This window comes from Rattus norvegicus, chromosome 13, assembly GCF_036323735.1.
Source record: "Rattus norvegicus strain BN/NHsdMcwi chromosome 13, GRCr8, whole genome shotgun sequence".
Taxonomy (NCBI): Eukaryota; Metazoa; Chordata; class Mammalia; order Rodentia; family Muridae; genus Rattus; species Rattus norvegicus.
This window is the reverse complement of record NC_086031.1, coordinates 68463092-68489550: the sequence shown is the minus strand read 5'-3', so window position 1 is coordinate 68489550 and position 26459 is coordinate 68463092. Positions and strand designations below refer to the sequence as shown.

The window sequence follows — 26459 nt, the reverse complement described above, 5'->3', positions numbered from 1 at the left end:
GAAATGTTCTTTGGAGGCTGGGGATTTAGCTCAGTGGTAGAGCGCTTACCTAGGAAGCGCAAGGCCCTGGGTTCGGTCCCCAGCTCCGAAATGTTCTTTGGAGATTTGTAAGTTGTAGAAGGCTCAGCTCATAGTGAGGTCATCTTAAGAACAGAGGGCCATGAGCCTCATGAAATCACCAAACGACAGACAAAAATGACCTTTCTTCCCTCCCTCCCTCCCTCCCTCCCTGCCTCCCTCCCTGCCTCCCTCCCTCCCTCCTTCCCTTCTTTCCTTTCTCTTCTCTCCCTCCCTTTCTCTAATTCTTTAGAAGAAATTCTGCAGTGTGATGCTCCTTTTGTCAAGGAAGTCGTTAACACGCGCCATATCACCACCACCACATTGCTGATGCTCCAGGGCATTATCATGAAATCTGTAGAAGAAAAGTGGTGAGCATGCTCAGAGGGTTTGGGGCTCCTTCTAGAGTTGCTTCCTAGCTTTGAAAAGTCACATTGAACAAAGGTGTCCTAGACCTCCTAGTGTACTGCTAGAGCGGTCCTCCAACAGTAACACCAAGCTTACTTTGAAATCTCCTGCCTGACTGTGTTGTGTGTTTGCAACACACACACACACACACACACACACACACACGTACACACACACATACACATATACAGACACATATACACACAAACACACACATATACACAGGCACATATACATACATACACAAAACAGAGAGAGAGAGAGAGAGAGAGAGAGAGAGAGAGAGGAAGAGCACAGTATTAAGAAGGATATATAGGCTGACTTTATATAAGAATTGAGATAGCAAGAAGAGAGCTTTTGAGTATCCCACCATTCTCATTGTAACTCCTGCAGAAGCTGACATGGAATAGAGCTTGTTGTATTTCACACATGGTGGTTCTATCCTCTTTAATGTTCTCTCTCTGGTAGGTTTAAGGAATACCAAGACTTGTTCCCACCGCGTCCTGTGGAGGTAGAGCCTGTTGAAACTCATGTCGTCCCTAGGAAGCCCTCAAAGACAATAACAACACACCTACATGATTCTCAGGTCAGTGAGAAAGAAGAGAGAGGGGAGGATGTTTCAGGCAGGAAAGCCATTGTCCAAGCACTGTCAACTGTACAAAAGATTGTCCCTGTTAGGCCACCTGATACATCACTGGAAGAAAGGATTATTCTTGGCTGTGTGAGTTGTGTTTTAAGCCCCATTTTACAAAAGGATAATCTGAGGCTCTGGAAAAACTGTCCTGGGAAGTCCCTTTCTAATCTGCCTGCCTCTGGCGCCAATACGTGAGAGTCACAAGATCTCCGGAGATGGCACTGTCCGTGTTGCTGCAGCTCATGTTTACTTTAAGGATTTGGATTGGCGGTCAGGACAAATGGTTTTGCTCATCTTTCTGCACAAAGATTAGATTGATTAGCCTGGGCTCATCCAGTCACTGGCAACATGAGCCTCACCTTGCAGTATGACAAAGGGTGGGCCTGCAGCATGTGTCCCACAGACCAGAAGATCCCAGAAAGATGATGCCAAGGGCTGGCAGTGAGCATGCCCACTCCTCCTCCCAAAAGCAACTGCCCCTCTTACCCTTTTTCCTTAAAAAGAGAGAAAGGGAGAAGAGACAAGAATGGCGCTCAGGGAAGTCATTTCACAAGGTTTGAAAAGGCAAACATACTCCTTTAAGGAACCTCATATTCTGTGTGAGTCATTTAGGTAGAAAAGATTGAGCCCAATTCTATCGGATCCCAAAGATCAGGTTAAAATAATATCTAAAAATAAGATTGGGGGGCTGGGGATTTAGCTCAGTGGTAGAGCGCTTACCTAAGAAGCGCAAGGCCCTGGGTTCAGTCCCCAGCTCCGAAAAAAAGAACCAAAAAAAAAAAAAAAAAAAGATTGAAGACCAGCAGTGTAGACATAAAAATGTGCTGGTCTCCCCCCTCTGCTCTCGCTGTTTATGAGCCAAAGCTGGCGGGGTCTCCAAATCTGAATAGTTGGATGCTTGAGAGAATGTGTTTGTCGAATCAGCGAGCTTTGTTGTAATTTCAGCTTTTCCGGGGCAGACAAAAGGAAACCAGAATGTTGTTAGTGCCTGCTGTGGGTTACACACATCCTAAGGCTCGCCACACCGCTGAAGGCTGTTGTTTTTGTGTTACACAGAAACACAAGTAAACTGACCTGAGTTACACATCTCTCTCTGGAGACAGTAGAGTCTACCCTGAAAGTCTCTAGCTCCCAAATCCACTGCACTTTAGTGCTCCACTGCCATCTCTAAAGCCGTGTTTGCATTGACCTTCCCTGTCCAGGGACTGGGGTAAAGACCTGAGCACTTTATCTCAGCAATAAGATAGTTTTTTTTTTTTTTTTTTTTTGGTTTGACTTAACAAATTTTCTGGAATGAGCCCAGTACCTATTAGAGGAATGCAGAAACAGAATGTGTTCGCTTGTACAAAGGAGGAGGAGGCCCAAGTGGGGTAATGGATACCTTAAAGTTTTCTTAATGGTTAGAAGTGGGTTCACGGCTTTCTCTATTTCTTTAACACTTTAAGATCTGCTGAGCCGTCATTTCCTCACAGCAGCTTGTTCCTTCCCAATTTTTTTGAATGCTGACCTTCGCTGTTGCCGGAAGGCTGTGTGGTAAAAGGAGTTCGAGCGCAGGCTTCATGGTTGGAGCCAGACTCCTCTATTTGGCAACTACTTAGTCTGAGGCAAACTTACTTGGGTTCTCTCACCCTTAAAATGGGTGCTCCAAAGCGTCCCTCTGTAGAAATGAGGAGTCCCAACGTCACAAATGTCAAGTTTGTGGCACACACACACACACAGTAGGTCCTTTGTGAAGAGTGACCATGCTAATGGCTACCCTCTCCCTTCCACAGAAGAGGGGATGGATAAAAATGATCAGCTTCATCAAGAGTTTTTGCAAGTACCGTAGATTCGTAACTAATGCCAAGAATCTCCAAGAGCTGACAGATTTCATCTACCTGGAAATGTACAACAACAAAGAGAGTGAGTCACTTCCCTGACATGGTGGGCAGCCCACGTGAGCTCTCTCAAGCTACTTGCTTCGTGCCAGGCCTGCATCGGCCCTCAGTGAGCCTGGGTGACTAGGCCTTCCCAGGCCTGACTGGGTAGCGGTGCTTCTCAAAGAGCCAGCTAGTGTGGGAAATAACAAGGGCACTCCAAGCCCTCGAGTTTTACATATATAATATTTTTATTTATTTTCTGCAAATCATATACATAGGTACAATATATTCTGATCATTAGCTTCTTGTTACTCCTCCTCAGACATACTCTCTGCCTCTCTACCCCATTCCAACTTCATGTGTTTGTTTTGTGTTTTCACAACCCTTCATGTCCAATTTCTGCTGCTCATATGTTTATGGGTGTGAGGCCATCCACTATGGCACGGCTGTCTTAGCAAAGAGGACTCGCTTTTTATGAAATGGTTTCTTTAGGTCATTTACTGTGGTCTCTAAAAATATCTTTAAATTCTTCCTGCTACATAATCAATACATGTTATTAATAAAGAGGCAACAAAGTTACAAGAACATGTAGGAAACAAATGAAAATCTTCAGAACATTGCCAGTGCCTCGAAGCCTACATTCTGATTACATTTGCATACCTACACATCTATGTCTCTCTCTCTCTCTATATATATATATAGAGAGATTCATAGATATAGATATGTATATTTCCATATTTTCCATTTATAATTTAACATTTTCCTTACTATTTTAGATTGAACATCCTTTTCTATCAGTACACATCTATCTGCCAAGTTTTTGACTGGCATAAGGTGTCCACTGTATAGATTAATTCAACTGCTTCATTATTTCATTCATGACCCTTCCCAAGAGTGCTTTAAGGTATGCACCTCACCAGGTGCTGAGGCTTCAGTAGTAAAAATACAAAAGATATTCTACCCTTATGACCTACAGATTCTCTACAGGAACTGTAAGCCACAGACAATAGATTGTGCCTACCACTTTTACTTGCATGAATGACTCGTGCCTCCATTTCTTCATTCATAGAATGAGAACAGTAACGACTCTTACCTCACTGAATTGTCGTGAAGCTAAGAGAGGTGACAGCTTGAACATCTTTGAATTGTGCTTAGCAATACTTTGCAGCAGGATAGTTTTAACCACACTCCCTATGTAAGTGTGAGGAGTGACTTCAATAATGCTGCCAGATGGACCCCAGTTGATACTGGCAATGGTCAGGGCAGAAACTCTTCCCCGCCAAGGGCATGAAGTTGAGTTTTCAGGAGTGAGCAAATTAAGCAGGTGCCATGGGAGAGAAAAGAGTGTGCACCGAACCCTAAAACAAGAAAGTGAGTGGTGTGATCTAGAAACTTCAAACAAGATGCTTGGGTTAGAGATGGGACAGGAAAGTACCTGGGGTGATGAGGAAGAAATGGGCGGTGACGGACCATGTTTCTTTGGACTCGTGAGTTATTCTAACATTCACTCAAATGAACTAAGTTTCTATGGAAACAAACGCCTTCGGGTTGTTGTTGTTCAATTTGGATTATATAGAACATTTGCACTAATTCAGACTTCTACTGAGGCTATAAATCAGGGTGTGATTCTTCACAGTCTCACCAACATAGACTATGATGCATTTTGAAAACTCTTACCGTGACCATCCTTAAAGTGCCCATGCTATCTGCTGTGGCCGGGGCTGCTCAGAGTTCCCACCATGCTGTTGGTATGAACAACCCTCCAAGATGTCTAACCCCCATCCATCTACCTCAGTGGCCCCCTGAGGGCTTCTGAGAACTTCCATTCTCTATCTTAGCTTTCTGCTCTCCTTCCCTTTAGTTTTGAGGTTTTTTTTTTTTTCCAAATTTCCTATCCTACATGATAAACCTTGATTCCTCCCTGATAAACCTGGGAGTGTCTATTGATCAGCACCACATTCCCATCTGAAAAGCTGAGCCTTCATGGGCAATTCTCACGGTCTCTGCAGAAAGCCTTACGGATTAACATGGTCCCAGACGTGATTGTTTCTGTTAGGCAAGTTCCATGAAAACATCCTTCAACACTCAGTCGCTCCTGAAGTCAATTCATTGCTTAGCTATCTCTTGATATGAGTGCTGTCACACACCTGAGCAGAGACCTCTTCAGCAGTTGTGCACATCTGTGTAAGAGGCTGCAGGAGACACAGGATGTGTCGCCTTCACTAGGCCCAGAACCTGAGCTCACAGTGGTGAAGCCCCAGGTGAAGGTTTAGGACCCGAGAGAAACTTGATCAAACCCGACTGTAATTCCTTGTTGTCTCTCTGTTAGATTTCTCTTCCTCACCCACCCCATCTGCACGTCATACCCCAATATACCCTAGCGCCCGGAACACAGAACCGGAAAATGGAGAAATAGCCCTTGTCAAACGCCGGATATTTGGCCACAGAATTATCACCATCAACTTTGCCGTTAATGATATATATTTCTTTTCTGAAATGGAGAAGTAAGTTCTCATCTTTCTTTCCTCTTGTGGGGCTGTGGAGATGCCTCTCAAACATGAGGACCTAAGATCCTCAGGGGATGGGGTGGGAGGAAACTGCCCATTTGGAATTCTGAGAAGACAGAGACCAGAGGATTCCCGGGCTTGGGGCTTGCTGGCTGAGCACCCTAGCACAAGGGGAGCTCCAGGTTCAGTGGGAGACTGCATCAAAAACTAAGGCAGAAGCTGACTGAGGAAGTCACTAGACATTGATCTGTGACCTACACACCACACACACACACACACACACACACACACACACACACACACACTCCTCCTAGCAAAAGTTGGTTTGACATATCAGAGCCACAGTGATTGTCACGAGAAGCACAATGATTTAGCTCTGCCAGAGAAGATGGTCTTGAAAGTTCCCAGGATAGCTGTCACCCTATCAGTTTCCACCCTTCTTCAGGTCCTAGGGGATCTTTTCAATGTCCTGGAGATCCCTAGGCTATACAGAACATGGATGTTTTTCTCTATTTACAAATATGAAAGGAACTGTCTCATGGATCACCCAGGGACCAATAGTTCTTCACTTAAAGCCAGACTGTCAAAAGAGAAGTGTGTGTGTGTGTGTGTGTGTGTGTGTGTGTGTGTGAGAGAGAGAGAGAGAGAGACAGACAGACAGACAGACAGACAGACAGACAGAGACAGAGTGTGTATGTGAGAGACAGAGACAGACAGAGACAGAGAGACAGAGACAGAGAATGAGATAGTGAGAGAGAGACAGACAGAGAGACAGTGTGTGTGTGTATGTGTGTGTGTGTGAGAGAAAGAGAGACAGACAGACAGAGACAGAGTGAGAGAATGAGAGTGTGTTTGTGTGTGTGTATGAGAGAGAGAGACAGACAGAGAGACAGAGACAGACAGAGAGTGAGAGAGTGAGTGAGTGTGTGTGTGTGAGAGAGAGAGAGAGAGAGAGAGAGAGAGAGAGAGAGAGAGAGAGAGAGAAGGAGAGAGGGAGAGACAGGGACAGAGAGAGAGTGAGTGTGTGTGTGTGTGTGTGTGTGTGTGTGTGTGTGTGTGTGTGTGTGAGAGAGAGAGAGAGAGAGAGAGAGGTGTGAGGGGGGGGGTGTTTAGATTAAGTATTTTTAAGTCAAATGTGCTAATACACATTCACTTACTTGCCAAACCTCAAGTCAGCATACAAATAGAAAGTTTATACATTTTTGTATAAGCTCTAAATTATGCTCCAAATACTGTCAGCCATCTCTAATTTCATTTTTTTTTTAAAGTGGAACAAGGGCTACAGATGGCTTGGCCTTTAAAGGCTAGGCTTACAACCAAAACTGTTAAAGTGGAACAAAAATCTAAAACTCACTCCAAAGCAACTTAAGATTTATGGGTTTTCGTTTGTTCCTGTATGTATTCTGTAAGGGTGGGATCCCCCCCGCTCCCCCCCGCCAGGGCCACACCCATGCAAAGCTAAAGAAATGAGTTATGTTCCTAGCCAAATCCTCTCCCCCTCCCAACCCCTCCCTCTCCATCCCCCTCCCTCTCCCTCCGCCTCCCTTTCCCTCCCCCTCCCTCCTCTTTTCTTAGGCAGGTCTGATTATGTAGTATAGGCTAAGCTCAAGCCTCCCCAGCTTCTCCAGCACAGTTTGTAATTTCAGTTGTGTCCCCATGCCCTGCTCTGGTTCATTTTTATGGAAACAATAAGTACTTTTCTTTTTAGATTTTAGATTCTGCTCTGTTCTATGAATGAGTTCAAACTTAAAGTAAAAGATATTTGGGAAAAAAAAGAATTAGTAACTCCTGGAAAACATCTCCACTGGCAAAAGTGTAAGAGTGAACTAAAGATAGGCCACCAATCTATGTTCACCACGCCAGGGACACTGGTTAATGTGGTTTTCCAAAATGCAGAATGTCAAGAGAGTTTGACCCACTACACTCTGTGGAGGGACTTCCTCAGTCCTCGGTGTTCACTGATGACCTCCCCCTTATCGAGCAGAGCCTCTGTCTTTATTGACTTGTATCTCTATCAGCCCCAGACTAAGAATGCAGACAAGACACACATAAAAAGGTGGGGAAGTTGCTTGGGATGACAGGTGCTAGGTAAAGTTGGGGGACCAGAAATATAAGCATTTGTGAGTCCTCAGCCATGGTGTCTTGTCCTGGAGCTGACCTGGACCAGCCATATCAGGGTCTTCAGTGGGAGGACCAGGGATGAAGAAAAAGAAATTATGAGAGGGAAATCTAAAAGCTGGCCTCAGGAGACCTGAAAAGGCTGTCCCAAGCCACCAGTGCTTCTCTAAATGGTGCAGCTCTTCTTAGACCCCTCAAATGTGGAAGCACAAAACATTTCAGCAAAGATCATCAGAAGACAGAAGAGCGCAGAATATCTCCTTCCCCTTTAACGGGGAACATGCTGGGATGGCTACCAAGCCGTTTCACAGTCAGTGGAAATGATAAGAGCCAGTTCCTGGTCCCTGAGACCCCGATGCCAGTCCATAGCCAGCCTTGTCTGGCAGGACTCTGGTTATGTGAGGGATAAAAAGTCCACATCTCATTGTCAGGCCCTGCCCGCAGTCTCCAGTTTAAGCTAGTTCTCAACATACAGCCAAGAGACACCTTGACCTTGGAAGGATGAGTGACGTTAATGAGATAGGATTGTTCCCTGAACAACCATTAAGGGAAGTCATGGGAAGTGGGGAGGGAGGGGAAGAGAGAGAGAGAGAGAGAGAGAGAGAGAGAGAGAGAGAGAGAGAGAGGCAGGCCAGTGCATAGCTCCTCCTGCTGCCACCAGCTCCCCTATCCCATCTACTTCCTTGCTTTCCCTCTGCAAACTATTCTTTGTAGAGCAGTGATCCTTAACCAGTGGGTCGACACCTTCACAGGGGTCACATGTCAGATATCCTGCATATCAGATACTTACATAACATTATATTACATTACAGAAGCAAAATTACAGACACGAAACGTAATAAAATGATGCAATAAAATGATTTTATGGTTGGGGGGGGGGATCACCTGCAACATGAAGAACTGTACTAAAGGGTTGCAGCATTAGGAAAGCTGAGAACCACTGCTGTACAGCAACCAGGGACACCAATAAAAAGCCTGAAACCAACTGTTCCTCTCCTTCTGAGAATGCTCGGATGGGCCCCTCATTACCACTGAGGTTCAGTCTAAGCCGCTGCCTGAGGTACTCCTCATGATGGGCGTCCACCTGCATCACAGGGCAGGTCTCCAGCTAGCACAGAAGGGCAAAGAGCAGGAGAGCCCTGAAGTTCTTGAGTTAGTCATAGGTGAGACCTTTTGCAGGGCTAGGAGGAGACCAAGGGATGGAGGAGTGGAGGTGGAGATTGTGGTGAAGATGTGTACTAGACAGAGAGCCTAGCATGGGGCCTGCTGTGTTCTCTGTGCTCAGTTGATGCTAGTGGGAGAGTTGAGATTGAGTGAATGAAGTCACAATCTGGCTCAGAACTGACCCTGCCCTTTTCTTGCTAGAAATAGGTTTGAGTTAGTCCCCGTATCCAGCATCTGCTCCTACCTTCTCTTGTTGACTTCTCCCCTATGCCTCTTCTGTAGATTTAATGACCTGGTGACTTCAGCTCACATGTTACAGGTCAACAAAGCGTATAACGAGAATGATATCGTCCTGATGCGGTCTAAACTTAACATTATTCTGAAGCTTTACCTGATTTCTGATCTTCCTCCAAAGCTGAGGGTAAGGGGTGATCCATTCCTCCATAAAACCCTAAGATTGAATCACTGGGCACCTCATAGCAAAACCACAGGAAACTGCCTCTGGAGAGGTGGTGTTTTAGGGGATGCTAAGGGTCAATAGAAGTCATTTCCCCTTCCTGTGGCCTCTAACAGTGACATGCTTCCGCCCCGTGGGTAGGTGAACATCTCTGAGTCTCAGAAGGACATCATCTTCTCTGCCATCACAGAAGGCCACCTAGACAGGACCATCTTCCATGGGGCCATCATGTCCGTCTTCCCTGTCGTTATGTACTTCTGGAAAAGGTACCTCCACTGTCCTACCCACTGACTACCAAGCCAAACAGTGTTTTGCCTTCCTGAGTCCCATCATCCCCAGTTTTGTGAGGAACTAGGAGGGCTGTTCCTGCCCTACCCACTCAGCTCCACCAGCATGCCTGGGGTTAAAAGGAGGACAGAAGAGTGAGAACAACAAAAGCCAGAATGCTGGCTCCACACCTCTCCTCCTCTTGTGCTTCCTTGGATCAGGAGCATGAGTTTGTACCTAAGCCGAAACTCTTCTCCACTAAGCATGAGGCTGACTGCAGCTCCTGAGGGACAAAAATCTGTCAAGGCGGAAACTGTCTGTGGTAAAGAACCTTAGGCCAGAGCAGTTTCCCGTTCTATTTTCACCTAATCATCACTGAGGCATGGAGAGAAGTTGGTACTCAGTTTCATGTCACCTCTCTCCCAAAAGACAAATGACAAACGTCACTTTAAACTTAAAATGAAGACATGGCAAGGAGCCAATGAGGGCCAAAATTCAAAACCTAAATTACCAAAATACTTGTCAACCAAACACAACTGCACCAGGAGCCAACTGGGAGAAGCTGAGAACTAGCAGGTGACCTTCCTGTGATGGTTCCCCCATGGACGCTGAGGTATGATAGATTTGCTTCTTTAGGCAAGGGGGAGGAGACTACATTTGAGGAAAGATTCCTGCTATTAATGTCCTTTTCCTTTTATTATTAAATATGTAACTATCACCAGGTATTAGCCCACCCTTTTGAGCAGATCTCTGCAGACCTACAAAGATGGACTATCTTGTAGAGACGCTGTATAGACAAACAGATAACGAGTCTATAGAATTCCTGATTTGACTCAAACAATTTTAGGAAAAAAGTTTTTAGAGATGGTCTGAGTTGCTAGAAAGATGTAATAAGGTAAGAATCAAGAAGAGAATGTGTCCACTCTTCCGAATAGTAAGTAAAGGCTGCATAGTAAGAAATACAATGAGCTTTCATAATTACACTAAGAGAAATAGGCTTGGGACAAATTTGTGTTCAAGGAAAAACATTTAGGTCCAAGGATAAAGTCATAGGTGTGTACTGTGATAAGGCAAGACCATGTAAAAACGGTTGCTTTCGACTTATAATGAGCATATTATAATGAAACACGGCTTTGAACTTACTATCAGCATCCTTCTGTAACTCCAATTCCATGTAACATTTTATCTCTGAGGTAATTTTCTAGAGAACTTTTTATGTAAGAAGGTACAAAAACACCAGAGAAAAGAAAGTTGTTGGTTGAATGGTTTGCTTGGAGAGTTTTGCCCTATCCATCCATCCATTCATCTATCCATCCACCCACCCACCTACCTACCCACCCACCCATCCACCCACCCACCCACCCATCCATCCATCCATTCATCCATCCAAATGCATTTGTCTTTTTGTCTATATATTTGTGTGTATGCATATGTATATATGTAAGCATGCATGAATACTTGTGGAGTTGATGGTGACAGACAGTCCAGCTTGGCCAGAGTGTGGGTGTATGAATGTTTGAATGTGTATGTGTCTATACATATCTGCCTGTGTAAACATCTTAATTCTTTTCCTTTCCTTCCTCTCTGGTTCACCAGTTTAACCAGCTTAGCCAGAGAGGTTTCTGGTTGACTCACTAGAGACAGGAACACCACCAGCTTTTTACTTAATTCCCCGCTGCTAAGCAGTATGTGTTAATCACCAAATGTTAGCGTTTATTAAAGCACAAGTAATAAAGAGTTAAGTTTCCCCAATGCTTAATGAGGTACAGAACAGTAAGAAAGAGTTAAGTTTTTTTTTTAGCACAGAACAGTAAGAAAGAGCTAGGTTTCCCTGGCTTTTATTTAAGCATAAAGAGTTAAATAAAGCACAGAGGTAAAGAGAAAGAAGCCAGCGGTTTTGTTTTTGTTGTTGTTTTTGTTTTAAGATTTATTTATTTATTGCATGTATGTGAGTACACTGTCACTGTCTTCAGACACACCAGAAGAGGGCATGGGATCCTATTATAGATGGTTGTGAGCCACCATATGGTTGCTGGGAATTGAACTCAGGACCTCTGGAAGGGCAGTCAGTGCTCTTAACCACTGAGCCATCTCTCCAGTCCAAGCCAGCAGTTTTTAACCATAGCTAGGACTTTCTAGAAGTTATCAGCAAGCATTCAGTATAGTTAGAGAGCTAGAAGGCCAGAGACCATCAGTCTTCAAAGCTACATCCAACACTGTGTCCCGCTTCAACCCATTCCAGGCCAGGCTGGCTCCCAGCACAACTGTGTACCTCTGGCTCATAACCTGTCCTGCTGAGAATTGTCTCCACAGTCTGGCCTGAGCTGTCCCAGCTGACTGTCAAGTCTGGGGTTCTACAAGAGCCTTCTTCTGGGTTTCTCATGTAGTTTGCATCCTCAATGACAATCTAGTTGGTCTGGCTACTGTGTTTCCCTTTTTCTTTAAAAAAAAAAAAGGCTGAGGGGGGCTGGAAGGATGGCTCAGTAGGTAAGAGCATTTGTAGAAGCCCTGAAATCAATTCCACATTAGGCAGCTTACAACCAACTGCTTACCACCTATAACTAGCTACAGGGAGTGTGGCTCCTTCTGCTCCCTTTCTGAGCATTGTATGCACATGGTACATATACAGGCAAACAGGTACACACACACACACACACACACACACACACACACACACACACACACACACACACATATCTCTTACGTGGGTAAACAATGCATCCTTGCTTATTGGAGCAAAGCAATTGTAACAGAATAGTCTGGCCCTTGGGGAGCAGGAGATGGGAGCAGGCAAGAACCATGCTTACCTCAAGCTGAGGGAGTTCAAGTGCAGACAATTAAACCTAATCTTACGAACCAAGGAGTCCTGGGAGGAAGGGACCAAAGAGGAAGTGTTGAGTGTTTTGAAATCTTCTGGGAAGTAACATTTCACAAGTAATAGTCAGTATGACAGTAAATATACAAGTTTGAGGAACCAGTTATCTTCCGGGGGAAAAGCATGCTGGGATCCAGGAGTGGAACTCTCAGGAAGAGACACACGGGATCCCAGCTGGATATGCTGGGTAACTTAGACACTAGACAGAGGTTACAAAGCCTGACACTCAAGGGGCACAGCTAACTATACCCCAGGCTGGGCATAGTAGTTCTTTACAGACTCTGTTGACTGTGGTTCCAGAAGGGAGTCCGCCACATAATGCTCAGGTCAGTCCTCCACTGGAGCCAAGCCTGGACAAGGAGAATGTCCTTAGACAGGCAGCACTTCCAGTGCAATACAGCATACCATATCTCTCCTTCTGTTGAACACCCACAGTCTGAATGGCTGATCTTACCATCTCTCTCCTTCTGCTGGACACCCCACAGTCTGGATGGCTGGTCCCACTCAAGCTGCCCTTATATTCGTCATTCCAACCCTTCTGTGTAACTGGCAGCCATTCTTCCCACAGGTTTTGTAGCTGGAAGGCAACACGCTCCTATATAGAGTACATTGGGAAGAAGTTTGAGGACGGAAGAAATCCTCCCAAATCTGTATACAAGTACCCACCATGGAGTGGAGGTAAGTCCACCCTGGGTCCATAGCCCCATTTCTCCAGCCAGAGATGTGTAAAGAGAGAACAGAAGTCTAAAGAGCTAACTCTAAGAGTTACAGGGCACAAAGGTGGTGGCTATTGTAGTGGTCATCACCTTAACTTGGCCCTTAGAGAAATAGCAGTATTAGTGCTCATTGTATGATATTAAGGACGAGGGGTGCCATCCAGAGCAAACCGGGCAGGGCGTCCTGGGATCCTGCTCCCCTGCTCCACATGCAGAGCCACCGTAACCTCTTTGGCAGCTGTTCAGGAGGCTCCCATCCAACTATCACCATGAGAACCTTAGCATTCAAGAAGTATGCATTTTTATTGAGTTAAGTGAGAAAATAAGTGAAAACTAGATACACAGTGATAAATGTACAAATTTTCATGTATATACGTGAAAATGTAAGGGAAGTGTAGGAGTTAAGTTGAAAGTGTTGAGTATCTTGGTGTTATGGTTGTTAATGAGATATACTTATTGTTAATCTATATTTATAGAACATATGTATTTATAAGATGTGCGCATGTGCGTGTGTGTGTAGTAGTGGTGGTGGTGGTGGTGGTGGTGGTGGTGGTGGTGGTGGTGGTGGTGGTGGTGATGGTGGTGGTGGTTTAAATGAGCCCATAGGCTCATATTTTTGAGTGCTTGGTCTCCAGTTAGTGGAATTGTTTGTTTGGGAAGAATTAGGAAGTATGATCTTGTTGGAGGAGATATGTCACTAGGGAGTGGGTTTTGAGGCTTCAAAAGACTTGCACCATTCCCAGTGTGCCCTCTGTCTCGTGGTAGTGGATCAACACGTGAGCTCTCAGCCCCTTCCTCACCCTGCTATCATAGACTCTAAGCCTCTGAACCCATAATTCCAATTAAACACTTTTATAAGTTGCCTTGGTCATGGTGTTTTATCTCAGCAATAGAAAAGTCACACACACACACACACACACACACACACACACACACACACACACACCCCACCTTATTAACTCTCTCATCCATAGGTGGTTTTCTTGGCACAAAGTCATTGTGCTGATTATACTTTTTTCCAACTTGACACAATTTAGAGTCATCAGGGAAGAGAAAACCTCGGTTGAGAAAATGATCTATTGAATTGCCTGGAGCCAAGTCAGTAGGGCATTTTCTTGATTAATGATTGATTTTACAGTGCTCACCACACCTGACACTCCTAGGCAGGTGGTCCCGAGTGTATGAGAAAGCAGGCTAAGCAAGCCATGAGAAGCAAACCAGGAAGCACCTTTCCTCTATGGCCTTGGCTTCAATTTTTGCCTCCGGGCTCCTCCCCTGAATTCCTTTCAGGACCAATTGTAAGTTATCAGATGAAATAGACCCTTTTCTTCCCAAGTTGCTTTTGGTCTTGAAAATTTTGGCACCCAGATATTTAATGTTGGAGCTAAGTTATGTGTGCTGGAAGAGAAAAGGAGACCAAAGGGAGGCCTGGTCTGCACTGAGATAAAGAGGGGAGTGACCTCATGGCCAAAACCCACCCTTGTAAGCAAGTAAACAGCAACTCATGAAAGGAAAGGGCCAAAGAATTTTCTGCCCCTAAAAAGCACTAACAAGCAAGTGCTTCCTCAAAAGTGATTCAAGGGTGCGGCAGAGAGTGGAGGCCCAGTTCATTAGACTTCAGCAGAAGGGAGTGAGGACTCTATCAGGAACTGCACTAGGTGCCATTTGCGTGATGCTTTGACTAAGAATACGGCTTCATTCTACCCTTGTCCAGGAAATTTGAGTGAAGTTGGATTTAAAGACAGTGGACTAGTTTGTCTGGCAGAGGAGGTTTTAAGATAGGAGAACGTTCAGTGTAATAGGAATTAAAATCCAGCTAGTCCATATAAAAGCATACTCTCTGGGTATTTTATTTACAACCTGTAAGCCTAGATTGGGCAGATTTGGAGTCATGCCAACTTACCTCTCAGTCATATGTCCCTTGTTATTTGTTGTTTCTCACCATGTGATCATGGTTCATGGCAGCCTCCGCCACTCTCCACATCTTTTCTTCTTCCCTTTGATCTCTCCTGAGACCGCCCCCCTCAGTCTTCAAGTCCTACCTTTGACCAGTTAAATTGGGGAGCAACATTTATCACTTGGTGTGCGGTGAGGCTCTGCTCCTCAGGGTAACCAGATCTCAGGAGCCAGTATTAGCATTTAAACACAAGCAGCAGTGGACCAAACCCCTACAGTTCAGACTGGCGCTTAGAAAGCGGATGCAATTATTTGAAGAGACTGGAGGGACCAAGGAACGCTGCCCCAAGGCAGTAGGAAAGGTATCCTGAGGACAGAACCTCACACATCAAAAGCTCTAACCTTGGGAGGATGCAGGCTTGCTTGAAAGGAGAGCAGAAGCCAATGCAGCCGTGGTCCAAGGGGACCAGACAGTGTCATCCATGTGACAAAAATTTTGGAGGTGTGGAAGACACAATATTGAGAGGAACATGTAGTCTTAACCCTCTGTTTCAGACTAAGGCCAGTCAAGGTGTTTCATGGTCAGAGTTCCTACAAGGAGGCACTGAGAGACCACTGTGTGGATGTAAAGGTGAAACTGAATTTGCAGTAGAGACTCTAGGATACTGGATGCCAGCACTGTGGAATGTCCAGGAGAACTGTAGGAGAGCACGGCTAGCCCAAGAGGGAGGGTATGTGCCCTGCAGATATGGAGCAGAAGTGGTGGGCCTGCCTAAGCCCTGTGGAGCCCAGTCAAATTTATCATAAGCCCTAGATGCTAAATACAGAATTGCAGGATTTGGTGTTTTCCCTGCAGGATTTGGGGCTGGTTTTGGTCTAATCACTCCTTGCTATGCCCCAATACTTCAGCTCTGTTTAGTTTTGGTTTTGCTTTTCTTTTACAAGGCAGGGTTTCTGTCTGTAGCCCTGGTCCTGGCTATCCTGCAACTCACTATGTAGGCCAAGCTAGCCTTGAACTCAGAGATCCTCTGTCTCCCTAAAGTGTGGCCATCATACCCAGGTCTGATTCTTCAGTTTTGAAGAAGGAATATTTACTATGTATTATGTTTTGCAAGAGAAGGGACTGAGGTAGCAGAATAAACTCCATTTTGTTTTTAAGACTCCATTCTAAGTTAACTTTCCCTTAGAGAGGCCTGACCCCCTCCCTTGAGGCCTGAGAAACAAAATTATGAAATGTCCCTGGCAGTTGGAGACACAACAGATGCAGCTGGCTGATAACAGAGTGGGCTAAGAAAACAAACCTTTCCCAGGTCAAGGTTCTCCTTTTTGATGTATACTCCCTCCTCATGGTTTAACCAGGTGCTATAAAACAATTAGCTTGAAAGATCAACATTCATTTACCCTCTTACTTAATGCCAAGGCTTTCGGTGTTTTCCTTTATAAACTCCCTTCACTTAGAACTGGGGGTGTATTCTTTTTCCTGTTCCATCAGGAAGGTTGGTGGCCCCAGCTCTAGCTTGAATAAAGACCCTCATGGGATTACATTGGGTTGTGATTCCTGGTGGTCCCTTTGGTGTTTTTACAATCTGGGTACAACAGCAAGTATGTATTTTGGGTTTTGTTTTAACTTTAGAGGGATTTTTAAACTTTATTTATTTTATGTAAATGAATGCTTTGCCCAAGGAGGAGAGAACAGGGTGTCAGAGCCTCTGGGACTTGAGTTTACAAATGGTTGTGAGCCACCATGTGAGTGCTAGGAACGGAACCAGGTCCTCTGCGAGAGCACAGTTAAGAGTGCTCTTAACTGGGAAGCCCTATCTCTGGCCCCTGCTTTTGTTGTTTGTTTGTTTGTGTCTTTTATAGAAGCTCAACAATTAAGGCTTTGGACTTTTAAAGTTTGGAAATTTTAATGACTATGAGGACTTTCCATGTTGAGCTGAGTGCCTTTATGCTACAAGATGCCTCTGAGCCAGTGGCCACGAGGGATAGGTTATGGCCTGAGAGCGATGGTTCGATGGTTTGGTTGGTAAATATGCCTAATGACCTGAGTTTGATCCCGGAATCCACACAGTAGGAGAGAACCGACTTCAGCAGGTTGTTCTCTGACTTCTACAAGTGTGCTGTGGTACATACATACATACACACATACATACACACACACATACATACATGCATACATACATACACACATACATACACACATACATACACACATACATACATACATACACACATACATATACACATACATACATACATACATACATACACACATACATACACACATACATACATACATACATACATATGCATGCATGCACTGCACATAGACACATTAATAAATAAGAATGTAATTTTTAAAAATGGTATGTTTGAGTGTCAATTTGACAGTGGGTGGAGCATGGTCATTAGTACGAGTTGTTGGCTTGGTGGAATCTTGTATCACCCAAGAGACAAGCCCCTCAGCGCCTGTGTGGAGGATCGTCTTGACTGGAGTAATTGAAGGGGAATACCTGCACCCTGAGGCACCGCCATTCCCTGACTGGGATCCTAGACTGAATGAATGGAGATGTGGACCTGGGCAGCAGCGTTTGCCTCACTGTCTTCTAATTGCGGGTGCATCCCGACCATCTGCTGCCTGTCCCCACCACCTTAACTTCCCCATCTTCTTGTCTAAGCCCCTTGAGTTGAGTTTGTCTAAGTGTTTCAACAGAGCAAAAGGAAAAGCCAGTAAGACATCTGCGATTGAATGTCTTGCGATAAGCAACTTAAAAGAAGGGTTTGCCTTCACTTACATTTCAAGGAGATTCGAACTGTCTGGGAGGGGAATGGCAGAAGAAGCAGGAAGCTGGTCGTGCTATATCCTCGACAGGAAGCAGAGGAGGAAGAATGCTAACTCTCAGCTCACTTCCTCATTTTTACTCAGAGGGTCTTGCCTCACGGACTAAACACCTCTGGAAACACCTTCACAGAAATACCCAATCAAACTGACAGCAAAGATGAACTGTGGGGGACAATGGAAACTGAGGTTGGAAGTGATAGGCAGGACAAGCAGAGAATTCTCCTCCTGAGACCAGTTGCCTTAGTGGTGGCCAAAGAGCTCCCCACTTTTACTGTATTTCCTAGAATAGGATTCCATAGAAATAAACCCCAAAGTCCTATTCAGTCGCAACATAAAAAAGAGAGGAGCAGGAGAGTCTGAATTATGGGGTCAGGGCCCCAAGCCTAGAGAGTCACATGGGCCGAGGAGTCCTGAGATGTGCTTCTCACTGTCAGCCCCAGACCCCTGATCGCAGATACAAAGTCAGGCTATTGATAATGTTCTGTCATTGACGTTCTATAACCTGCAGACGTTAAACAGCGGCTTTTGCCCTTACTTGAGAAAATCTTGTTTTGTTTTCTGAGTGATGCTATATATAGAATTTTAATGTGCCTCCTCCTTTCTTCTCAGGTGACCATACTGTCTTAAGATTCAGCTTGCTCAGAGGTATCGAGTGGTTTAGACCTCAGCATCCCCGGGATGTACTGACAAATTCGCTCCAAAACTGTGAGTTGAAGATTCACTGATTGCAAAAGTTCCCTGGCCAGGTAGGGTAGTTCTGAGTCCAAATCAGCCCATTTTCCTATTAATTATAAAGAGACTAAGCTCCTCTAATGTAAATGAATAATTGTTCAAGGCTGTATAGCTTGTGAGTAGGAAAAATGTGTAAGAAGTTTTCATGACTCCCCTCTAGGCTCTGTGCACAGCTCCTACCTGAATAATCGTGTCTTGTCCATTCCTTTGTAGCCTTCTGAAGAAGAGGCATAAAACCCTCTGTCTCAGTCTGTTTTGAGCCTAACACAAAATCTTTTCTAAGAGACCACAAAAGGCTTTCTCCTTTCACAGCATCCACCTGCTGATTTGAACACATCTCCATCCTGCTTTCTGGAGGCTCCCATCACTATGCTCCTCATTACTGACTGGTCCTTGCCTCCCTTACTGAGAGCACAGTATGCTCTCTTCCCCATCTTCCAACTCAAAGAGTCAACTTTACTCCCAAGCATCAAACCCGCCTTTGTTTCCACACAGAATCCCGGTTCTTAGCTTGTGTTGGGGGAGGAAGTTAGGCTTTTCTGCTTCTCTAAGGCATGAAATGCCAGGATGGTTGTGATTCTAGTGGTCCCGTTGCAAGATGTTTACTTCCACGGGTCTATATGACTAACATCGTGTACAGCCTCTATAACCAAATGAAAGCTCTCCTGAGAAAAAGAAAACGAATCACGCAAACCAGGTCTCCGGGACCCCCTACAGCATGAGTTCATCTCCGCTTGCCTAGCAGCCCCTTCCCTGCAATGTGAAACAGACAACTCTGCAGCCCACGTTTTCTTACTGCAAAAGTAGAAGCTAATGCAATGCAGCCTTTCTATCCTAATGATGAATTTCAAACCCAACACAAACTGGTTGATTTAAACCATGCATGCGGCCATAACTATTTTATTTAAAAAAAGAATATGTGGGGTTGGGGATTTAAGCTCAGTGTAGCTCAGTGGTAGAGCGCTTGCCTAGCAAGTGCAAGGCCCTGGGTTCGGTCCCCAGCTCCGAAAAAAAGAAAAGAAAAAAAAGAATATGTACTTATACAGAATGAAGATACCTTTAAATTTAGATCTTTATAGCTATAAAATAAGACATATTACAGTGGTTAAGAGCCTGCAGTGCTCTTGGAGAGGACCCTAGTTCAAATCCTAGCACCCGCATCAGGTATTAACCAGCTGCAGAGGACCTGACACCTCTGGTCTCTGAAGGGGGCACCTCTTCTCACACAGCTTGTGCACACAGACATGCACAGTTAAGAATAATAAAACAGGACGAGGCATGACAGTGCACACCTTTAAATACCAGCACTCAGTCGAAGCAGAGGAAGGCAGATCTCCGTTAGTTCGAAGCCAGCCTAGCGTACATAGTGAGTTCCAAACCATCCAGGGGTACGTAGAGAGATCCTTTCTCAAAAAGAAGAGAAGGAGAAGAAGTTTTAAATTTTTTGGTAAAAGATATGTCTAATTTCACTCATTCATAAACGCTTCGCTTCCAAGAATATCAGTATGTTTTTTTAAGCAGCTAGAAAGTCAGAGTATAGGAGCCTACATTCCTGTTACAATGCTGTTACAAGGTACCCCTTGGTTTTGAGAAAAGCAAAATACTCCAAACTGTGTTCCACAGCGTGGATATATTTGCATGCTTAATCACTAGGGAGTGGAACTTTTTTTAAAACTATTTTACCAGTTACATTCCAAATGTTATCCCCCTCCCTGTCCTCCCTCCCAGAGTTCTTCACCCCATCCTCCTCCCCTTTACCTCTAAGAGGGTGCTCCTACACACACCCACATCCCTCACCCACCCACTTCTAGCTCACACACACTTCCCTCCAAACATCCCTCTTCCCTGGGGCATCAAGTCTCTACATGGTTAGGTACATCCTCTCCCATTTAGGCCAGACCAGGAAGTCCTCTGCTACATATGTGCCAGGGGTCATGGACACCAGCCCATGTATGTTCTTTGGTTGGTGGCTTAGTCTCCGGGAGCTCCCAGGGGTCCCAGTTAGTTGACACTGTTGTTCTTCCTATGGAGTTGCCATCCCCTTCAGCTCCTTCGATCCTTCCCCTAACTCTTGCACAGGGGTCCCTGACTTCCGTCCAGTGGTTGGCTGTAAGTATCTGCATCTGTCTCAGCTGCTGGTAGAGCCTCTCAGAGCACAGCCATGCTAGGCTCCTGTCTGCAAGCACAACATGGATTCAGTAATAGTGTCAGGGTTTGGTGCCTGTGCGTGGACCGGTCACTGGATGGCCTTTCCTTCAGTATCTCCTCTTGAGGATAGAAGGACTAGTAAATGTGGCCTTATGGAAGTAGGGATGGCCTATTGGAAAAGGTCTGTCACTGGGAGTGGGCTTCAAGGTTTCAAAAGCCCATGCCAGGTCTAGTGTCTCTCTCTTGGCCAGAGGCCTGTGGATCAGGATGTAAAGTTCTCAGTTACTGCTTCAGCTCCATGCCTGTCTTGTGCCTGCCACGGTGATCACAGGCCCCAATTCAATGCCTTCTTTTATAAGTTGCCTCAACTATGGTATCTCCTCATAACAACAGAATAGTAACTAAGACACAGAATGGCTAGATGATGTTTACAATAGTTAAATGTGTCATTCTTGTGCTTTTGGTTTTTCTATGGCGTAACTCAAATATGTAAACACACAATCCGTTAAATAAAGATCTTTTATCAAGTGTCAAAAAAAATCTAGTCTAGAAATAAATGTGTATAAGAGGCTAAAATTGATCTCTTCAGCAGCTGATCCCGGTAAGTGGGCAGGAGGAACAGAGGGGAGGGGTCTTTGCTTTGCCAGGATATGGAGTATGCTGTGCATTCTGACTCCTTTGTTTGTATCTTACTTTTACAATATTTATTTATTTGCTTATTTATTACCAGTACACTGTTGCTGTCTTCAAGACACACCAGAAGAGGGCATCCGATCTCATTACAGATGGTTGTGAGCCACCATGTGGTTGCTGGGAATTGAACTCAGGACCTCTGGAAGAGCAGTCAGTGCTCTTAACCACTGAGCTATCTCTCCGGCCCCTTTGTATCTATCTTAGCTGCATCCAGCAACCTTAACCAGGCCAGTCAACCTGGCCTTTGTGATGGATGCTCAGAACCAAAACTGGGGTCTTCATGCTCGCGCAGCAAGCACTTTGTCAACTAAACCATCTCTCCAGCCTCATCCTCTTCCCCTTGTGTCTGTCCTTTTAGACCAAAAATACCCTAAAAAAAAAAAGAGGAAAAATAATCATGCCAAGTCCAGAACTGAGGTGGATGATTCCTTATCAGCTTCCCAGTACTGACAGAACCCTTTTGGTCAGAAATAAAATGTCCTCGCACCATGCGGAAAGATCAAAAAGGAGAATGGGACAGCCCAGACAGAGCAAGACCAGACCATAGCGGGTAAGATGTGGACAGAGTGTGAGAGAGAGCCCCGGCTTCCCATGCCCTCCTTGAGACTGGGGGGGGGTCTATGAGTTTGTGGGTTAGGTCACCTGACCTGAGCTTAAGATATTAGTCCACAGTTCCATAGCCTTGTTCAAATCGTGGCTCTGGGCTGTTGAGAAATCTCATGATGGATGGATGGATGGATGGATGGATGGATGGATGGATGGATGATGGATGGATAGATGGATGGACGGACATGTCACCAAGTACCACAGGAAGTGAGGTGCTCCATTTTCACAGGGACTCACTCCCATCCATTGTCTGTGCAAATCTTGAGTGGGAAGGGGGTGAAGGAGCTGTTGGGCTAAGCAGGCAAGTGACTTTCTCATGTAGCACTTCCTGTTCATTGTCACATTTTTATCCTAACATAAACATCCCTGCAACTTTCCGTGCACGGAAACAGTTGCTCTTCCCTGAGTTCTGAACAAAACTTGACAACTAATAGATTCCATAAAAATTTTTTAAACCAAACCAAACGCAGCAGGCTTCGTTTCAGAGTAACCAGACTCATTGTGTATCTATTGAAAAAGTCAGGAGTAAAAACCACAGGATTTTATGAACTAATCAATGTATCTGTGCATTACAGAATACAGAACTACAAAGCACACTAAAGAATCTCTTAAGGGGGCACAAATGTGTCCTGTACCGATAACTTTTATCCTAGACTTTCCCAAGGGATAAAATACATTACAATGTTACTACAACAGAGCCCATGACCCCCAGGGCTGAAGAAGTTTAGTGAGGCTAGAATTGCAGCAGGTAGTGAAAGACAGTAGGCATGCTTATCCTCAGAGGATGTCAGAGGTAAGCAAGACCCAGGTAGAGTGCTTTAAGGACCCCCCAGGATGGCCCATCTAAGACAAGTATTCAGCACAAGGAAGGTTCAGAAGGAAAAAATGAATCTTCCCTTGCCTCACAGGATAGAAGCTTAAGAACAAGACCTCAATTCATAACGAGAATACTGACAATGAAACAGAATTATAATTCTTAAAAACCAGGTAAGATCCCAGAAAGGAATGAAGAAGAGCCTCATTACTAAGACTGATATCTTTGGAAAGAACTTAATCCTAAAAGAGTAAAAGCCAGCACTTGAGACCAGAGAGGATACAAAAATACCCACAAAGTTACTGAAGAGAACCTAGTGAAATGCCCACTTTGGGGTCCCGCACTAAGTGCTCTCCTGGTAGATTAAGACATAGCTGAACCTGTTAGCAGCCAACAAGTCTCACTTAAGGAAAGAAAAGGTGGTTTCATTTGCATGTGCGCAGGCATGCATGTGTGGGCATGAGAGAGAGAGAGAGAGAGAGAGAGAGAGAGAGAGAGAGAGAGATTGATTTTTGTCCTGTTTTCTCATTGATCATTAATAGAGGGATACTCCTATAGCTTTGCCCTTTACAGGCATGTGATATATAATTTGTAGGGCAAAGGCCACATTTTATTTTTCTTTGTACTCCCAGTACTCAACCCAGTGACACCTTAATAGTTTCCCCATAAATACATACCCAATACATGAGTAAATGAATTGGCCACACCACTGGGCATGTAGTAGAGAGAATAAGCCATGAAATTATGCCTTTGCTTTTCCTGGCCTTAGAATTTCCTGACCTATGACAAGAAAACAAAACCAATAATCAATTATAGCCATCATGACCACAGCAAAGAGGGAACAGTAATGACTGTCTCTTTATGTTCCAGTCATTCTTGGTGCTTTGAGAACTTTTTAATTTTTTTATTCTTAGGGAGTTCATACAGCCCATTTAGATCAAGGAGTGACCAAAAGACACAGAGGAAGAGAGACAGAAGGATCCATCTTCAGAGAAGCCTTTGCAGGTGCATGCATCGGAGAGAGACATGAGAAGTATGAGGACATCTGTCTCTCACATCCACCACCACTGGATCCAGATGTTTCCTCAAGGAGAGGGATTGGCTTATGTGTACAGGACCTTGGGGTACTAGGCTTCACCCCTACACAATAATCGGGTCTACAGGTCATTAGCCAGAATAAAGGATACACCCTATATAGTATCTTACGTTCTCACTCATATGTTGAAGCTAAAGTAGATTGAGCTCACAGAAATAAGGGCTAAGATATAGGTTACCCTGGGAGTCAGGGTGGCCTGAGACGGTTAGCAGAAGACACAGGCATGCAGCTGGATAGAAAGAAGTTCAAAATTCTATAACACAGTATGACTATTGTTGATAACAGTACACCACTAGATAGTAGAAAGGATTTTGGAGGTTCCCAGAAAAAAAAAGTAATAAATATCTAAAATCACGGACATGACAATGACCTATATGGATGGTACATATCATATATGTGAGTTGAAATATCATACAGTGCAACACAAATACATAGAAGCAATTTGGGGTGGGGGGAATGGGGCTAAATATGTAGTTCAGTATCAGAGTACCGGCTTAGCACACGCAGGCCCTGTTGTCAATCTCTAGTAACTCTTCTCATTTTTAAAAAACACAGAACACCTAGCGTGGTGTTTTGTGGGTCCTACAGCCCCTGGGTGGGGCCTGGTGGACCCGGTGGTGGAATCTGGTGGACCTGGTGAGGGAGGCTTCTATATTGCCCTAATAGTACAAGTGCCCATGTTCACAGGCATCCTGTGTGACACAAAATAGAGGGTCTATTATATCTTTATTACCACTATCATCCCAGCCCCACACCTAGCCAAGTTTCATGAGGTCAGGGAGCAGGGCCTGATCTGGTGATTCTGGATGAGAGTATTTGAAGACTGAGGGCAGAATAGCCCTGTCTTGTAGATGACTCATGATGTCTACTTTCTGGGCTGCCCAATCACTGAGGCCCAAACACACCAGAAGCAAACCTTCCAGTAAGGTGAATCATTATCTCTGGGTTTCTGTTTCAAAGGGCAAATAAAACACCAATTGCCTCAATGTTATAAAATATACACAAGGAAGGGGAACAAAGCACACACTTGGAACTCAAAGACGAGAGAGGTTTTCCAGGAAATGGAAAGTGGAAAATCTCTACATTTCTTATAGGTTGGTGCTCTTTCTACTGTAGCTGTCAAATCCCCTTGGGACTTGTGGCTTCAATGTTAAAAGCCAACACGATGGCTAACACAGCTGTGGTATTATTTTTGATGCCTTAAGAATAAAAATAAACATTGTTTACATATAATCTATCAATGGTTTTCCAGAGTCTCAGAACAACCCAGTTCCTTGTTTCTTCTTCCCACCCTGTTCTGCCCTCCTGTCAGAGAATCGCACATTCTTAGTCTGAGCGTACAGACCATAAGGTGACCAGAAACTGCAAGCATGGTTTATAGAGATGAAATGTTGCACCATTTTTTTCCCTGAGAGAGATGGTATATAGATGTTGTCACATTTATTTCCTGAGAGAGAAAAGAGGAAGTTCATGAACGTCGGGGAGGGGCAGCTGTGTTGTGTGCTAAGTGCTTGACTTCGTTACTTTGGTAAAAAGGTTAAAAAGTTCCTACAGACTAAAAAGCCAGAGCATACATCAGTTTAGGCTGCTATAATAAAACCCCTTAAACTGGGTGGCCGAAACAGACGGTAGTCCTTTCAGTGTCAGAGGGCGAACGTCTAAGATGGACTCACTGACCATTTCATTCTCCTTGTGGTACACAAATAGTTTTCTTCATTCTCTATGCCCTTCTGGAAAGGAAAGGTAAAAGACAGTCTTTTGTATGAATTAGGTCCCTTCCATTGTATGAATTAGGTCACAAAAATCCCATCATGAAGAGCCCACCCCGAGATTGCTTCCAACCCTAATTGCTTTCCAAATGCCTATCTCCTAACACCATCTAATTTAGGGACTTCATACGTCATTCGTTCTGTCCACAGCAGTGATTCAGAATAGCAATGACAGGGCTGAAGAAATGGTTTGGTATGTAGGGCCCTTGCACTTAAGTGTGAGGACTTAAGTTCAAATTCCTAGACCCTACGTAACGCCAAATGTATGTGTGTCTATGATCCCAGCAATTCTGTGGCAAGATGGGACAGAGAAAGAGTTCCCACAAGCTTGGGGGCCAGCTAGCCTTGGGTGTAGAGAAGTAAACAAAACACCCTGTGGAACAACGTAGAAGGTAAGGGGCAACCTCCTAGCTTGTACTCTGATGTATACACACACACACCATGATGAACACAAATGGGCACTCAAGAGCGTGTGCATGCGCACACACTAAGAAAGGCAGTGATGACCTTGACACCCGGGCTGCTGCTGTCCAGCTATTTCCTCTGAATTAAGAGGAGAAAGGAATTCAGAAAGCTATGGAATTTAGGAGCCTTCTCCCACGGTCATCTATCTGGGGTATATAACAGGCACTTGTTCCTGCCTCTCCAGGAAAAGCACCAAACAGCTGCTGAGGAGAGGAACTGAGAAAAGTCCCCACACATCTGAACAATAACCAGTGACCAGTTCCTCATTGACTCATTTGTCTTTCCAGAAAGACCACTGTCTAAGACAGCTGGGATGTCCACCCTGACATCTCTCTC

General features: G+C 44.7%; 1 protein-coding gene across 8 annotated transcripts in view; it reads left to right on the top strand.

Annotated features, from left to right (window-relative positions):
* Positions 1–23993, top strand: part of Rgsl1 (regulator of G-protein signaling like 1) — a 54749-nt gene extending 30756 nt beyond the window's left edge. For 2 of the 8 annotated variants that reach the window (XM_039091355.2, XM_039091358.2), the window contains exons 13-22: positions 311–428; positions 934–1051; positions 2872–3001; positions 5288–5462; positions 9030–9168; positions 9346–9470; positions 12915–13024; positions 18410–18505; positions 21732–21923; positions 23708–23993. In XM_039091355.2, the coding sequence (XP_038947283.1) occupies positions 311–428; positions 934–1051; positions 2872–3001; positions 5288–5462; positions 9030–9168; positions 9346–9470; positions 12915–13024; positions 18410–18505; positions 21732–21823 (1103 nt within the window). In that variant the 3' untranslated portion in view covers positions 21824–21923; positions 23708–23993. Of the gene's footprint in view, positions 1–310; positions 429–933; positions 1052–2871; positions 3002–5287; positions 5463–9029; positions 9169–9345; positions 9471–12914; positions 13025–18409; positions 18547–21731; positions 21924–22887; positions 22967–23707 lie in introns of those variants that run through there. The other 6 variants (XM_039091356.2, XM_039091357.2, XM_063272745.1 and 3 more) reach the window with 6 other exon arrangements.
* Positions 23994–26459: the final 2466 nt, after the last annotated feature.